Genomic DNA, 15,482 nt, shown 5'->3' with positions numbered 1-15,482 from the left:
TTCCATTATTAAATATTTAAATGATTTGGCGCCCAACGTGGGGCTACAGAATAGATTTTATTGTCCTTTATTGTGATTAAAAAATGTGATAAATGGAGTCTTCTATTTGAAGGGTTGAAATAGGCATTACATTGAATATGAAATTTAGACAGGTTTTTACGAATGGCGACCAACGTGGGGCTACCTATAACTCCACGCCAAATACAACTACCGCATATAAATTTCATAGTCGAGCATATATATTTTCCTATTTTTATAATAATGTATATTATCGTCCTGATGTTATGAAATAAATATGAACTCCTTAATACATCACAAAATAAATGGCGCCCAACAGGTGGCTAACACATATATATGTTATTGCCCTTTATTGTGATTAAGAAAAATCTGATAAATATGGAGTTTTCCAATTGTAGAGCAAATATAGGCATTACGTAGGATAAATAATATAACTTAGACAGGTTTTCATGAATGGCGACCAACGTGGGGCTACCTATAACTTCACTCTAAATACAACTATCGCATATGAATTTTAAACATATTCGAGCTTATTTTAGATTTCCTATTTAAAAAAATATATTTTTTCCTAATTGTATGCAATAAATATGAGCTCCCGTATGTATCACGTAAAAAATGGCGCCCAACAGGTGGCTAATTTTGGTATCATTGAAAATATTTTTAAGACAATTGTGTGGTATTATAAAATTAATTTCAATTTTTACAAATCTTAAAATAGTCTGTCTTGCTCTTTGATTACATTTTAATATCGCAATGTATTGCTATTTGGCGCCCAAAGTGGGGCAAACAAAAAATATCAATTAATGGGTGATATTAAAACATATCTTAAAAATCCTGCGATTGTATTATTCATTAAGCCTTGAAGTACACATTTTGTAAAATGCAATTTGGAAAATTGTTTCGTGAGATGGCGCCCAACGTAAAGGAAACAATTAAGAAATATGTATGGTTCATATTAGAAAATCCTGAGGTTGTATTGTTGTAATTTGAAATTCGCTGCATTAAATTTTGATATTTAAATATTCTATAAAGGAAATTACAGAAATAATAAAAAAAATAAGTAAAAATATTTTTGTCCGTTCATAAAAAAATTATGTTCTTAATTTCTTGTTTTTCTTTTTCACAAAGAAAGGAAATGTGCTATAATTTAAACAGAAAAAAATAAATGCAGAAATCCGGCATTAAAAACAATAAAAGAAAAACAAACAAACGTGGGAACTGTAAACCAAAGAACACAAAATTCGAATGAAAAACAAAAAGAAAAATTAATAACGGAAACAAAAACAATTTTCAGAAGAACAAAGAAACCAAAGAAAAAACCCAAATTTCAAAAAATTTAAATAAAAAATTACAAAAAAAAAAACAAAAAATTAAATAAACCAAAACTTCAAAATCCAAAAACGAAAAAAATCGAAATTCATCATGGCCTTAATCGATTATCAGGCGCACAATTTCACCTGCTACACGGTACCTGAATGTTCGAACGATGATGAAAACGAGTGTCAGCAACAGGCTGCTGACAATGATGCAGGCGACGAGGAGGAGGAGGATGAAGAAACCGAATCGGAAGAACGTCGTCGACAACATCGAAGCCCGCTTTATGGTAGTCGTTATTCTGTTGCCTCCACCGAAACTACAACCTCCTCCATTGACAATAATATACTCAGGAAACATCATCCGAATCGTGTTAATAAATATCATCATAAGAAACTTTTTAATCCATTTGTGGGTGGCGTCGGTGGGCATCAAAGAACTTCAATGCCGATATTATTTAATGGAGCCGCACCACAATTCGGTTCATTTCATTATATGAATATGTTGGAAACAACGACGGATCAGGTGCCGACTTCACCCCAATTGGGTTATTTTGTACCCTTTGCGGGTAACTGTTATTTAAGTCCACCTGTGGGTCGGAAGAAAATGAGGTAAACATTATGGGATTTAATGGAAAATATAGAAAAAAATCGGAACCAAGGGTCCCGCAATTTATTTCTATAGAAAAAAGACGTAACCAAGGGTCCCGAAATTTGTTTTTATAGAAAAAAGTCGGAAACAAGGGTCACGATTTTTTTTCTACAGAAAAAAAGTCGGAACCAAGGGTCCCGAAATTTTTTTCTATAATAAGAAAAGTCGGAACCGAGGGTCCCGAAATTGTTTTCTATAGAAAAAAAGTTTTTCTATAGAAAAAAACGGAACCAAGGGTCCCGCAATTTATTTCTATAGAAAAAAGACGTAACCAAGGGTCCCGAAATTTGTTTTTATAGAAAAAAGTCGGAAACAAGGGTCACGATTTTTTTTTCTACAGAAAAAAAGTCGGAACCAAGGGTCCCGAAATTTTTTTCTATAATAAGAAAAGTCGGAACCGAGGGTCCCGAAATTGTTTTCTATAGAAAAAAGTTTTTCTATAGAAAAAAAGTCGGAACCAAGAGTCCCGACATGTTTTTCTATAGAAAAAAACGGAACCAAGGGTCCCGAAAATTTTTTCTATAGAAAAAAAACGGAACCAATGGTCCCGAAATGTTTTTCTATAGAAAAAAATTGGAAAAATGGGGTAAAGAAAATTGTTTCTATAGAAATGGGTCACGAAATCGGAACTATGTGTTCCGAATTTTTTTTTCTATATAAAAAAATCGGAACTATGGGTCCCGATTTTTATTTCTATAGAAAAAACGTCGGAACCAGGCGTACCGACATTTTTTTATAGACAAAAATCGGAACTATGTGTCCTGAAATTATTTTCTATGGAAAAAATCAGAAATAATGGTCCTGAATAATATAATAATATATTTTATAAGTTTTCAATTTTTTTAATTTTCAAATTTCGATTTAAAAAAAAAAAAAAAACTTTCAAAATTGTGCTTATTTTCTAATTTTTAACTCCCACCCTCTGTATCTCTCTCTTTCCAGAGACAAAGAAAATGAACGCAATCGTCGTGCCGTCAGCTATGGCGGTGTTACAAATGCCTCATCGATGACCACACTGCCGCGGGCCGCCCCACGCCGCATGAATCTAATGAAGGAGCCTCCACCACCGCCACCACCCAAACCAATTCTGCTGCAACAACAAACCTCGGTGCAATCTGCATCGACAGTAACCACGACCTCAACCCTGTCCATACCTAGTAAATATCCACAATCTGAATATAATTTGATACAGAAAATCGATTCAACCTCAACATTGACTGCTCCGGCTCAATATCAGGCACAGAATTACTATGCCAATACGGCGACAATTAGCGGTGGTGGCGGAGGCAGTAGTAATTATTCCTCACTGCTGTGTCATTCCAGTTCGACCACAAGCCCCTTGGCTGTGCGTAAGCGTGAGAAATTATTGCATCGTTTCAGTGATGCTGCCACGCTGGGACGCAAATTGAAAAAGAAGAAGAACATTAACCGCACTTGTCGTTCAATGACTGAAGCCATAGAGATGCTAGCCGATCCTGTCATCGAAGATGAATTTTTTGTAAGTAGTCGAAAATACTTTTTTTATTAATTGCAATTTTTATTATTTATGATATTTTTTGAAATATTTATTTTATTGTGCAATTTAATGGAGAGGGTAGGCAATTTTTTTCTGAGTGTACAATTAGGGGGTGTTTTAATTGTTATTTTTTTATTTTAATTTCAAGTGTTATCTTTTGGTTCTCTTCTGAGTGTGTATGTGTCATTTTGGAATATATATGGGCGTCCATTTGTGGCTGAGAGCCTCTTGGAAATATGTAAGAGAATTTTCATAATTTAGAAATTAAAATAAAGCACAGTGGTTTTCATAGAAAAAAAAAACGGAACCAAGGGACCCGATTTTTTTTTTTTGTATGGACAAACCTCGGAACCATGGTTCCCGAAAAAAGTCGCAACCAAGGTTCCCGAAATTTTTTCTATGGAAGAAAAGTCCATAGATTTTTTTCTATAGAAAAAAATCGAAACCAAGGGTCCCGAAATTTTTTTCTATAGAAAAAAATCGGAACCAAGGTTCCCGAAATTTTTTCCTATAAAAAGAATCGGAACCAAGGGTCCCGAAATTTTTTCCTATAGAAAAAAAATCGGAACCAAGGGTCCCGAAATTTTTTCCTATAGAAAAAAAATCGGAACCAAGGGTCCCGAAAATTTTTCCTATAGAAAAAAATCGGAACCAAGGGTCCCGAAATGTTTTTCTATTGAAAAAATCAGAACCAAGGGTCCCGAAATGTTTTTCTATAGAAAAAAATCGGAACCAAGGGTCCCGAAATGTTTTTCTATAGAACAAAATCGGAACCAAGGGTCACGAAATTTTTTCCTATAGAAAAAAATCGGAACCAAGGGTCCCGAAAGTTTTTTCTGTAGAAAAAAATCGGAACTAAGGGTCTCGAAATTTTTTTCTAAGAAAGAAATCGGGTCCCGAGTCCCGAAATTTTTTTCTATAGAAAAAATCGGAACCAAGGGAATTTATTATCTTCTGCCCACTGTCCCTCTCGAATAGTTGTTGCCTTCCAAAATAAATTAAAAACACAAACTTGAGATAATTTTTTGTTCAAGTATCTCTTTTTCCGAATATCCATTTCCACCATTATTTTATGTTCTGTGATTGTTTTCGTTCTGCTGCTGCTGGTGTCCAAAGTTCTCTTATCATTTACACCACTACACAATGCAATTCTATGATTTGGTTGGTCTTCTGGGCTTCTCTATTGTAGTTTTTTTTCTCCATTTGGTCAGATTATATCGAACACAATCGCGTTGACAATAGCCTGGAACAACAACAAAAAAATAAAAATACGACAAATTATTCTTTTGTTTCCAATCAAAATTTATGGCCAAACCGGGCAGTTGACATTTGTTCTTTGGCGCATTCGTATCGCCGCTGATGCCTGGAACAAAAAGCAAATAAACTCCTATCAAATCGTTCTGATCTTTTGGGAGAGTTACAAAAACACCAGAAACAAAAAACGGAAACGGAAGTTGTAATTAATTCAGTGCAGTGCAGTTCAGGCGAAGTGTTGCAAAAATCTTTACAAGAGACCCATTACGGGCAGGAAAAAAATAAATTTCGCAAAAAATGCATACTATTAAAAAAAAATCGAAAAAATTAAATAAATGAAACAAGTCAATGACCTTACGGAAAAAGAGGACAAATTGTGAATGTGTGCGAAAAAATCGAAAAAAATATTTTGCATCTAAAATATTGAAAAGTGTTCTCCAACGAAGTGATTAAACAAATCCTACGAAGTCTAAAGTAAAAAATCTATGAAAAAGTTTTCAAAAAATCTACAAATTCATTGACGCCCCCAAAAATTAGGAAATTTTTACCAACAAGTTTACTCACACCTCTGCAATGTTCGATTTGTCATCATTCAGGCCTTATAATACGATTTTCGTATATTTCTTTGTATGAGGTATGGGGTCAAATTTTTTTATGAACTTTTAATTGTTTCAACCTTGTCTAGGTTTGTTTTCAAGTCAATATCAGCAAATTTTCGCAATCCGACACTTGTATGGGTTTTGGGGTTGCAACCCCCTAGTATTTTTGTTTTTTGTTGGAAAGGAAAAAATATGACCCAAGGGCCTGTGAATTATTTTTTTACAGGAAAAAAAACCTACACAAGAGTCAACGAATTTTTTTCTATAGAAAAAAAACTTTGACCCAAGGGTCCTACGAATTGTTTCTTATAGAAAACACATCCGAACCCAAGGGTCTCTCGAATTTATTTCTGTAGAAAAACCTTGGAATCAAGGATCTCACGGATTTTTTATCTAAAAAATAAATTTATTCTATAAAAAACCCGACCTAAGGATCTACCGATTTTTTTTTTCTATAAAAAAATTAATCCAAGGGTCTCGCGATTTTTTTCTGCAAAAAATCGACCCAAGGTTCTGGCAAATTTATTTGTAATCGACCCATGGGTCTCAGGAATTTTTTTCTATAGAAAAAAATTCTCAGAACCTCAGATCGGAGTTTTTTTTTCTATAGAAAAAAATTTCAGACCCTCAGATCAGAGTTTTTTTCTATAGACAAAAAATTCTCAGATTGGAGTTTTTTTCTTTAGAAAAAAATTCTCGGATCGGAGTTTTTTTCTATAGAAAAAAAATTTCAGATCGGAGTTTTTTTCTATAGAAAAAAATTCTCAGATTACAGTTTTTTTTAGAAAAAATTCCCAGACCCTCAGGTCGGACTTTTTTCTCAGACATTGAGGCGGACTTTTTTCTATAGAAAAAACTCCAAGACCCTTGGGTCGGACTATTTTCTATAGAAACCAATTCTCAGACCCTCAGGTCGGACTTTTTTCTATAAAAAAATCCTCGAGACACTCAGGTTGGAATTTTTTCTATAGAAAAAATTCTTAGACCCTCATGTGTCGGATTTTTTTAAAGAATAAAATGCTCAGAACCTCAGCTCAGACTTTTTTATATAGAAAAATTTCTCAGAGCCTCAGCTCGGACTTTTTTTTATAGAAAAAAAATCCGAGCTGAACATCTGATCTCAGACACTCAAATCGGAGTTTTTTTCTATAGAAAAATATTGTCAGACCCTTAGGTCGGAGTTTTTTTTCTATAGAAAAAAATTCTCAGACCTTCAGGTCGGAGTTTTGTTTATATAGAAAAAAATTCTCAGACCCTCAGTTCGGACCTTTTTTCTATAGAAAAAAATTCTCAGACCCTCAGGTCCGACTTTTTTCTGTAGAAAAGATTCTGAAACCTTATGGTCGGTTTTTTTTCTATAGAAACTAATTCCGAGAGCCTTGGATCGAAGTTTTTTCTATAAAAAAATTTCTCAGACCCTCAGGTCGGACTTTTTTCGTAGAAATAAATTTTTCAGACCTCAGGCCAAACTTTTTTTATAGAAAAAATTCTCAGACCCTCAGGTCGGACTTTTTTCTATAGAAAAAATTTCACAGACCCTCAGGTCGGACTTTTTTCCATAGAAAAAAATTCTCTGATCCTCTGGGCAGTACTTTTTTCTATAGACAAAATTCTCAGACCCTCTGGGCAGGACTTTTTTGATACAAAAAAATCTAAGACCCTGAGGCCAAACTTTTTTATAGAAAAAATTCTCAGACCCTCTGGGCAGGACTTTTTTTCTATAGAAAAAAATTCTCAGACCCTCTGGGCAGGATGTTTTCTTACAGAAAAAATTCTCAGACCCTGTGGGCAGGACTTTATTTCTATAGAAAAAGTTCTCAGACCCTGTGGGCAGGACTCTTTTTCTATAGAAAAAAATTCTCAAACCCTCTGGGCAGGACTTTTTTCTATAGAAAAAATTCTCATGATTTTTTGTTACCAAAAAAAACCCTGTGGTTGGATTTTTTATAGGAAATATTCTCTGAACCTCCGATCGAACGTTTTTCTATAGAAAAAATCGGTTTTTTTCTACAGAAAAAAAGCTCAGATTCTCCGCTCGGATCGCCTTTTTCTACAGGCTCCTTTTTTCGACAGGAAAAAAACCGTAGACCCTCTTTTCTATAGAAACAAATTCTCAGACCCTCAGGTCAGATTTTTTGCAATAGAAAAAATTCTCAGAACCTGTGGTTGGGCCCGGAAAAAATTCTTACTCACTTGGACGGGTTTTTTTCTAGAGAAAAATTTCTTTATTTTGAATTTTTTCTTTGAGTGTATTAAATAATTTTGTATTACCTTCCCCTTCCTTCTATCTCACAATTTCCGCACCAAAAAATGGTGGGCGTCAATTATTTAGTTTTTTTCTGTTTTATAAAAAAATCGAACAGAACATTAATGAACAATTAATAAAGCCAAAACAGAAACACCAGCAGTGACAAGACAGTTAATGTTCGTCGGTCTTCGGTGTATCTAATCGCCCAGCTATTGGGGTCAATACAAGTATTAACAATGTGTTATCTCTCGTGCAATACAAACAAGTAATTTGAATAAGTCAACCCAAAAAAAAAAAACAAAAAAAAATCTAAAACTAAAACTCGGAACAAAAACAGAATGGCCAGAATACCCTGTGTGCTGCCTGACTGAAACCAGGCACCCAAAGATTAACAATGACAGATTAAATGTTCAAATTAAATGTTGGTGATAGACCAACTGCAAACGACAGATGTAAATATCGAGATGTAAAAGAATTTTTAAATCGAACAGCAACAACAAAAACAAAGCAGAACGCTGCAAAAATCGAACCTCGAAAAGTGTGTCAAATACACAACAAAAACAACAACAACAACAATCTCAATTTCCATTAGCATGCAATTACCTTGAATTGTATTGAGAAATTCTTTTAAGGGTTGCTAAACAAAATAACCACGTTTTTCCTCGAGTGTAAACAGAACCCCTTTTCATTCGATAATTGGATTAAAAACTTTGTCCATTAGTGGTGCGTAAAGGGTTCTCTCTTCCAATTGTTGTCCACTGCAATTCGTCGTGGTGGAGACAACAACAATTTTCTGCGGAAAATTTTTTGTAAAAATCAATTGCGAGTGAAAGTTTAAACGAAAAACAACGATTTTCTCGATTTTTAGTAAATTTTCCCTCAAAACGAAAAAAATATTTATTTTTGTTTGTGAAAAATAATGAAAAAAATCAAGAAATATTGAAAAAAAAAAGAAAATAACGACACCTCGTCTGTGGTGAAAACATAAACAAAACATAACGAAAACTTTGAAAACGTGAAAAGACATTGCCTACTTTTAGGCTGCAACGAAAGTTAAGACAACAACCTGCAAGGAAACGAACAGCTAGATACAACAATAACGCCTCATCAAAACAACGCCTACTTCAACAAAACTCACCTCATCATCGTGAAAGAACAACAACAACGACGCCTCCCAAATCGAAGTTGAAAAAATAAAATGAAAATCTCAAAGTATACTTCGCGGCGCAGCAGTATAAAGAAACGTAAACCCACCATGCCGTCATCCACCAAAATACACCCGGTCAATCCAAAATCCGCCTTTTATCCTCTACTCAAACATCGTCCCACTGCCCTCATACGCAATGGCATCATTGGTGGTGGTGATGGCCCTGGAGCCCAAGGCCTCTACCAAGTTGATGATCGCATCTACACCACCACAAAAATGTTTATACGCGATGGCTACATGTATCCCCGCCAGGCGGGCCAGACAATGGATCCTCGTTTTCCTTATGAGCTACACGAGTTTCCCGATGACACAGGTGCCACAGGCCTCCAATTGGTCTCCACCCCTAAAGTTCACATTTCCGGTGAATATTTGGCCCAAAGTAATGGCCAGGGTGGTGGTGGTGGTGCTAACTCCGATTATGTAACCACCCATATGACCGGAGGAGGTTCAGCAATTATTGCTCCCAACGCCTCGCTAACTCGTCGTGATGCTCGCAAGGCAGCCGCAGAGATTAATTTAGCCAATCAGGTGTATTGGCTACAAAAACAACGTGTACGATCGCGTAGTAATAGTTTGGGTCAACGGGTTCTGAATTGTGCCGGTGGTGGTGTTGAGCCTAGTGTGGATAGTGGTGATGCTGCCACATCACCTTCGACCACAACCATTTTGGATCGTAACTACATACGCAATGTGGATGATCTGTTGCTTTCGTTGAGGCAACATGAACAGCAATGGCAGGGTGGCGTAGGCGGGGCTCCAAGTGAAAGTGGTTATTCCACAGCATCAAATCGTAGGCGGAAAAAGGTGAGTAAAAAAGTAAAATTCGCCTAAATAAGGACTCAAATTCTGCAATAAAAAACAGAACTCAGAACCTTAAAAAATTCGCAGACCCACATTTTTTTATAGAAAATAATTTCGAAATATATGGATTGGATTCTACAGAAAAAAAGTCCGAAACAAGGGTTTTCTCGGAATTTTTTTCTATAAAAAAAGTTCCGAGAAAAAAATACGAGACCTTTGTTTCGGATTTTTTTTTCTACAGAAAAAAAAATCCGAGACCCTTTCCTTGTTTCGGATTTTTTTATCTATAAAAAAAAACTCCGAGAACCTTGTTTCGGATTTTTTTCTATAGAAAAAAATTCCGAGACCCTTGTTTCGGATTGTTTTTCTATAGAAAAAAATTCTAAAGCCCTTGTTTCGGATTGTTTTTCTATAGAAAAAAATTCCGAGACCCTTGTTTCGGATTTTTTTTATAGAAAAAAATTCCGAGACCCTTGTTTTGGATTTTTTTCTATAGAAAAAAATTCCGAGACCCTTGTTTCGGATTTTTTCCTATAGAAAAAAATTCCGAGACCCTTGTTTCGGATTTTTTTCTATGGAATAAAATTCCTAGACCCTTGTATCGGATTTTTTTCTATAGAAAAAAAAATTCCGAGACCCTTGTTTTGGATTTTTTTTCTATAGAAAAAAATTCCGAGACCCTTGTTTCGGATTTTTTTCTATAAAAAAATTTCCGAGACCCTTGTTTCGGATTTTTTTCTATAGAAAAAAATTCCGAGACCCTTGTTTCGGATTTTTTTCTATAGAAAAAAATTCCGAGACCCTTGTTTCGGATTTTTTTCTATAGAAAAAAATTCCGAGACCCTTGTTTCGGATTTTTTTCTATAGAAAAAAATTCCGAGACCCTTGTTTCGGATTTTTTTCTATAGTAAAAAATTCCGAGACACTTGTTTCGGATTTTTTTCTATAGAAAAAAATTCCGATACCCTCAGGTCGATGTTTTTTTTCTATAGAAAAAAATTCCGAGACCCTCGTTTCGGATTTTTTTCTATAGAAAAAAATTCCGAGACCCTTGTTTCGGATTTTTTTTATAGAAAAAAATTCGAAGACCCTTGTTTCGGATTTTTTTCTATAGAAAAAAATTCCGAGACCCTTTCTTTGTTTCGGATCTTTTTCTATAGAAAAAAAATCCCAAATGCATTAGAAATGTTGTTGGGGGTCCTCCAATCCGCAATACCACTCATTTCATAAATTACTCCCACAAAACCAGGTTAACCATAATTCATAAAATTCTTCAAAGGCAAATAAAAGGGGAACAGGAACACAAAACAACTCACAAAGACACCAACAAAATTTTGTTTAGTTATCCAAGCAACCATCTGCATTTAAGCGAACAGTCATCGTTGGAATTGTTGCTCCTGGGCTCTTTGTTGTTAAGGTTAATGAATTTTGGATTAACAAACAATGAACGGAAGTTGAGTCATAAAAATTCTAAAGTGATTTTGAAGGTGGACTGAGATTGGCCAAACAAAGCAGAACAAAATTCGGGGTCGTAGTTTTTTATAGAAAAAAAAAAATCTGCGGGTCAAAGGACTGTTAATTTTTTTGCAGGGCAAGCGTTTTTTCTTCTCGTATTCTTTCTAAGGCCTCAGGACTAATTTTTGGGTACAAAAAGGGGCCACTAGTGAACGAAAGTACTCAAGGCTTCATATATATTTTCTTCTTAATAGAATTCTCTGAAATTTTCTAAAGAAATTCTCAATCAATCGAAGAAGAAAATTTAGAATTTTTTTATTTTAATCCTAATAGGGTGATTATGGGTTAGGAGAGCTATTTTTATCCACATCCCCCAAATATATTTCTGTTTTATTTATCATTATCAACAGTGTCATGGATATTTCGTACATTGACTTTCAGACCCCATTCCCTGGTTAATTTTTTTTGTTCAATATTCCATCACGCAATAATACCCACTGGCCTATCCCACCATTTTGTTGACATTCACCAACAAAATATGGGAACGACAGAATATTTTGCAACAGCGACATGTGGTCTTGGTAATACCCAACCAACCAGCAGAAAAGAAAGTGTTTCTGACTGAGATTTCACGCTTCGCACACCAGTCACGTGCCATATTTATAACGGGTTTCAACACACATCTAGCCACTCTACTCCGTTGTGAGGTGAAGAAGTTTTGAGGAAAACAGTCTGCTGCCCAAGCTTTGTTTCAGGAATTTCTACTTGACCATTATGGATTCATGACATGATGTTTTTTGGCAACCATCTCTGGCGAAAGAGATACAAACAACTAAACATATGTCTGTATGTATGTGTACATATGTTTTGTTTGCTGTTGACACCACCATCAGCGACGAAATGGCCTTTAAATGCAATTTTCAAATTAATATTCGTGAAAGGTATCTGCGGGTTTAGGGCTAGCGAAAACCAACGAATTTCGCTCATATGTCAGTAATAATTTAAAAAAGAGAATTGTTGGTTTGGGTGTTTTTTTCTATAAAAAATTCACAGACCCTTGGTTTGGTTTTTTTTTCTATAGAAAAAATTCACAGGTTTTTTTTCTATAGAAAAAATTCAGACCCTTGGTTTGGATGTTTTTTCCTATAGAAAAAAATCACAGACCCTTGGTTTGGGCGTTTTTTCTATAGAAAAAATTTACAGAGCCTTGGTTGGGTGCTTTTTTCTTTAGAAAAAAAATCTATAGAAAAAAAATTTTCTATGGAAAAAATTCACAGACCCTTGGTTTGGGTGTTTTTTTCTACAGAAAAAATTCACAGACCCTTGGTTTGGGTGTTTTTTTTTTCTATAGAAAAAATTCACCAACCCTTGGTGTGGGTTTTTTTCTATAGAAAAAATTCACAGACCCTTGGTTTGAGTGTTTTTTCTATAGAAAAATTCACAGACCCTTGGTTTGTGAATTTTTCTATAGTCAAACCAAGTTTTTTTTTTTTTTGGTGAATTTTTTCATAGACCCAAAAATTCAATTTTTTCTGTACACCTTGGAATTTTTTCCATAGAAAATTTTTTTTCTATAGATTTTTTTTCTAAAGAAAAAAGCACCCAACCAAGGCTCTGTAAATTTTTTCTATAGAAAAAACGACCCTTGGTTTGTGAATTTTTCTATAGAAAAAACACTCAAACACTGGTTTGGGCGTTTTTCTATAGAAAAAATTCATAGACCCTTGGTTTGGGTGTTTTTTTTTTCTATAGTAAAAATTCACAGACCCTTGGTTTGGGTGTTTTTTTTTTCTATAGAAAAAATTCGCACACCCTTGGTTTGGGTGATTTATCTATAGAAATAAATCCGAGGCCCTTGGCTTTTTTCAATTTCAGTGTTTTTTTTTTTTAATTTTGGTCGAAATTTATAACTGGTTTTCCAATTTATTTATTTTTTTTTTTAATTTTGGTCAAAATTTATAACTGGTCGAATTTGAATTTTTTGGGCGAAATTGAAAATTCAAGTCGGAATTACCAAATGTTTAATTTATTAATAATATACGATTTGATATATCGGATTTTTTTCTAAATTTTGGTCGGTACTAAAATTGGTCGAAATTAAAAATTAAATGAATTTTATTTTTTTTTCATCCGATTAAAATAAATATATAAATATAATATACAATTAAAAATAAAATTTAAAAAATTCCGAGGCCCTTGGCTTGAGTGTTTTACTTAAGAACAAATTCCGATGTCCTTTGTTCGCTTTTTTTTTGGTCGAAATTGAAATTTTGGTCGGAATAATTTTTTTTTTTCAATTTCAATGTTTTTTTTTTTAATTTTGGTAGAAATTTATAACTGGTTTTTCAATTTAATTTTTTTTTTTAATTTTGGTCGAAATTTATAACTGGTCGAATTTGATTTTTTTTGGGCGAAATTGAATATTCAGGTCGGAATTACCAAATATTTAATTTATTAATAAAATACGATTTGATATATCCGATTTTTTCTAAAGTTTGGTCGGTATTAAAATTGGTCGAAATTGAAAATTAAATGAATTTTATTATTATTATTTTTTTTTCATCCGATTAAAGTAAATATATAAATATAATATCGTTCTAATGTTTAGTCGCACTTTGTCATTTTTTCGCTTTGATATTTGGTCAACATTGAAAATTGGTCGAAAATATTAATTTTGGCGAATTTAAAAATTAAAATCAATTCTCAAATTTTCTTTCAATAATTACACCACTTGAAAAGTGCTTTCTAACCAATTTAATTTTTTGCTTGGAATACAACAAATATATAGAAATTTAAAATTGGTCGGATTTTTTTTGGGAACTTTTTTTTTTTAATTTAAAAATTAAATATCATAACAATAAGATATAGGAAACATTATGTAATTTTTGACTTTTCAATAATTTATGGTTGGAATTGAGAATTGGTCAAATTTGGTAATTAAAAAAAAAAAAATAATGAAAATTTGATCAGATAAATAAATATTAATTTTTGAATAAAAAATAATCGAAATTTCCATTTTGTCAAATAAACTAAAAATGGTCGAAATTTGAAACTGGCCCAGATACAAATTTTGCATGAACTGACTGATAATTTCTTTATTTCGAAGTGTTCAATTTCAATCTTGGATCGCGATCACAAAAAAAATTGATCGGAATTAAAAATGTATTCGAAATTTAAATTGATCTTAAATTAAATTTAAATTTGATCTGACTGAATATAAAAATAAAAAATTTCAGCCAATTAAAAAAATTCCAAAATTAAAATTATTGGTCAAAATTGAAAATTTGGTCGGAAATCAAAAAGGTTAAAATTTGATTGGAATTAAAGAAATTGGTCGAATTATAACGTTCACAATATGTACAAAAATCATCTAAAAAAGTATGGTCTTAGAAAATATTTTATAATTTTTAACATTTTTCCAACCGCATTAAAAAAATTGGTCGGAATTGAAAATTTGGTCGAAATTCAAAATTTATAAATTTTATCTGAAAAAATATAACCCTAGAAAATATTTTATTTTTATTTCAAGGTTTTTTGTAGGAATTAAATTGGTCGAAATTTAAAAATTGGTCGAATTTTAAATTTTTATCAAAAAATTTACTTTCCAATCACATATTCATTTCGACCATTTGTTCGCTTATAATTTTAATTGTATGTTAAGGTTTACTCTCCTTTTGTCACATCTCACTGAGACCATCTTCCCGCCCACTCCCTACCACTGCATAGATTTTACCTCAACCCTGTAATTAAATTGTTAATCTTTGCAATCAGCAGTAGTAGGTGGTGGTGGTGTGTGTTCAGTTCGGTTCACCTCTAGTGTGCTACAAAAATTTATGGGTGTGTGCGCGGCAAAAAAATTATTTCGCATATGAGGAGTTTGTTGCTATTTTTAGCCAAATCATTTTTTTTAACAATGTCTTTTCAGGTTTTTTGTTGTTATTGTTGTTTTTGTTCTTCTAAAATTGCATTATACGCTCGCTGACAAGTTCACAAAATATGTTTGGGCTTTGATAAAAATTTAAATTATCTAAAACCTGCATACAATCTACATTTAAGGTTGGTCTCCGGTTTGGATGAGTGTGTGTGGGGTGTTGCGAGGGATTGCCACACATATTCACATATCTTTAAATCTAAATTTGAATATTTCCCAAATTATTCATTGTCTCAAATAGTTTCATATTTAAGATTTTATTTTCAATTTTATGTTATTTGAAAATCTAAAAATTATATCCAAACCAGACATTTATGTTTAAGCCTGATTGATTCCTCCTCAATCAAAATGCCCCACCCGGATATTCTTTTTTTGAAGCTGTGAAATTTTTGAAATTCCAATCATTTTTTCGAATTGATTTTCAAATCGGCATATTATTCAGTATTGTTTGACCACAATGGTGTATTGTTGTTTCTGCTGTTGTTGTT

At 33.2% G+C, this 15,482-nt stretch overlaps 1 protein-coding gene across 1 annotated transcript in view; it reads left to right on the top strand.

Moving 5' to 3' along the window:
- Window positions 1-1,440: 1,440 nt before the first annotated feature.
- The window catches only part of LOC133335232 (tight junction protein ZO-2-like), a 72,941-nt gene continuing 58,899 nt past the window's right edge, over window positions 1,441-15,482 (top strand). Inside the window, exons 1-2 of the mRNA XM_061543529.1 lie at window positions 1,441-1,943; window positions 2,920-3,481. Coding sequence (XP_061399513.1) covers window positions 1,441-1,943; window positions 2,920-3,481 — 1,065 coding nt within the window. The remainder of the gene's footprint in view (window positions 1,944-2,919; window positions 3,482-15,482) is intronic.

This window comes from Musca vetustissima, unplaced genomic scaffold (assembly GCF_032173495.1).
Source record: "Musca vetustissima isolate MV318-11 ecotype Yass unplaced genomic scaffold, APGP_CSIRO_Mvet_v1 utg15182, whole genome shotgun sequence".
Taxonomy (NCBI): Eukaryota; Metazoa; Arthropoda; class Insecta; order Diptera; family Muscidae; genus Musca; species Musca vetustissima.
This window is presented reverse-complemented; position numbering and strand designations above follow the sequence as displayed.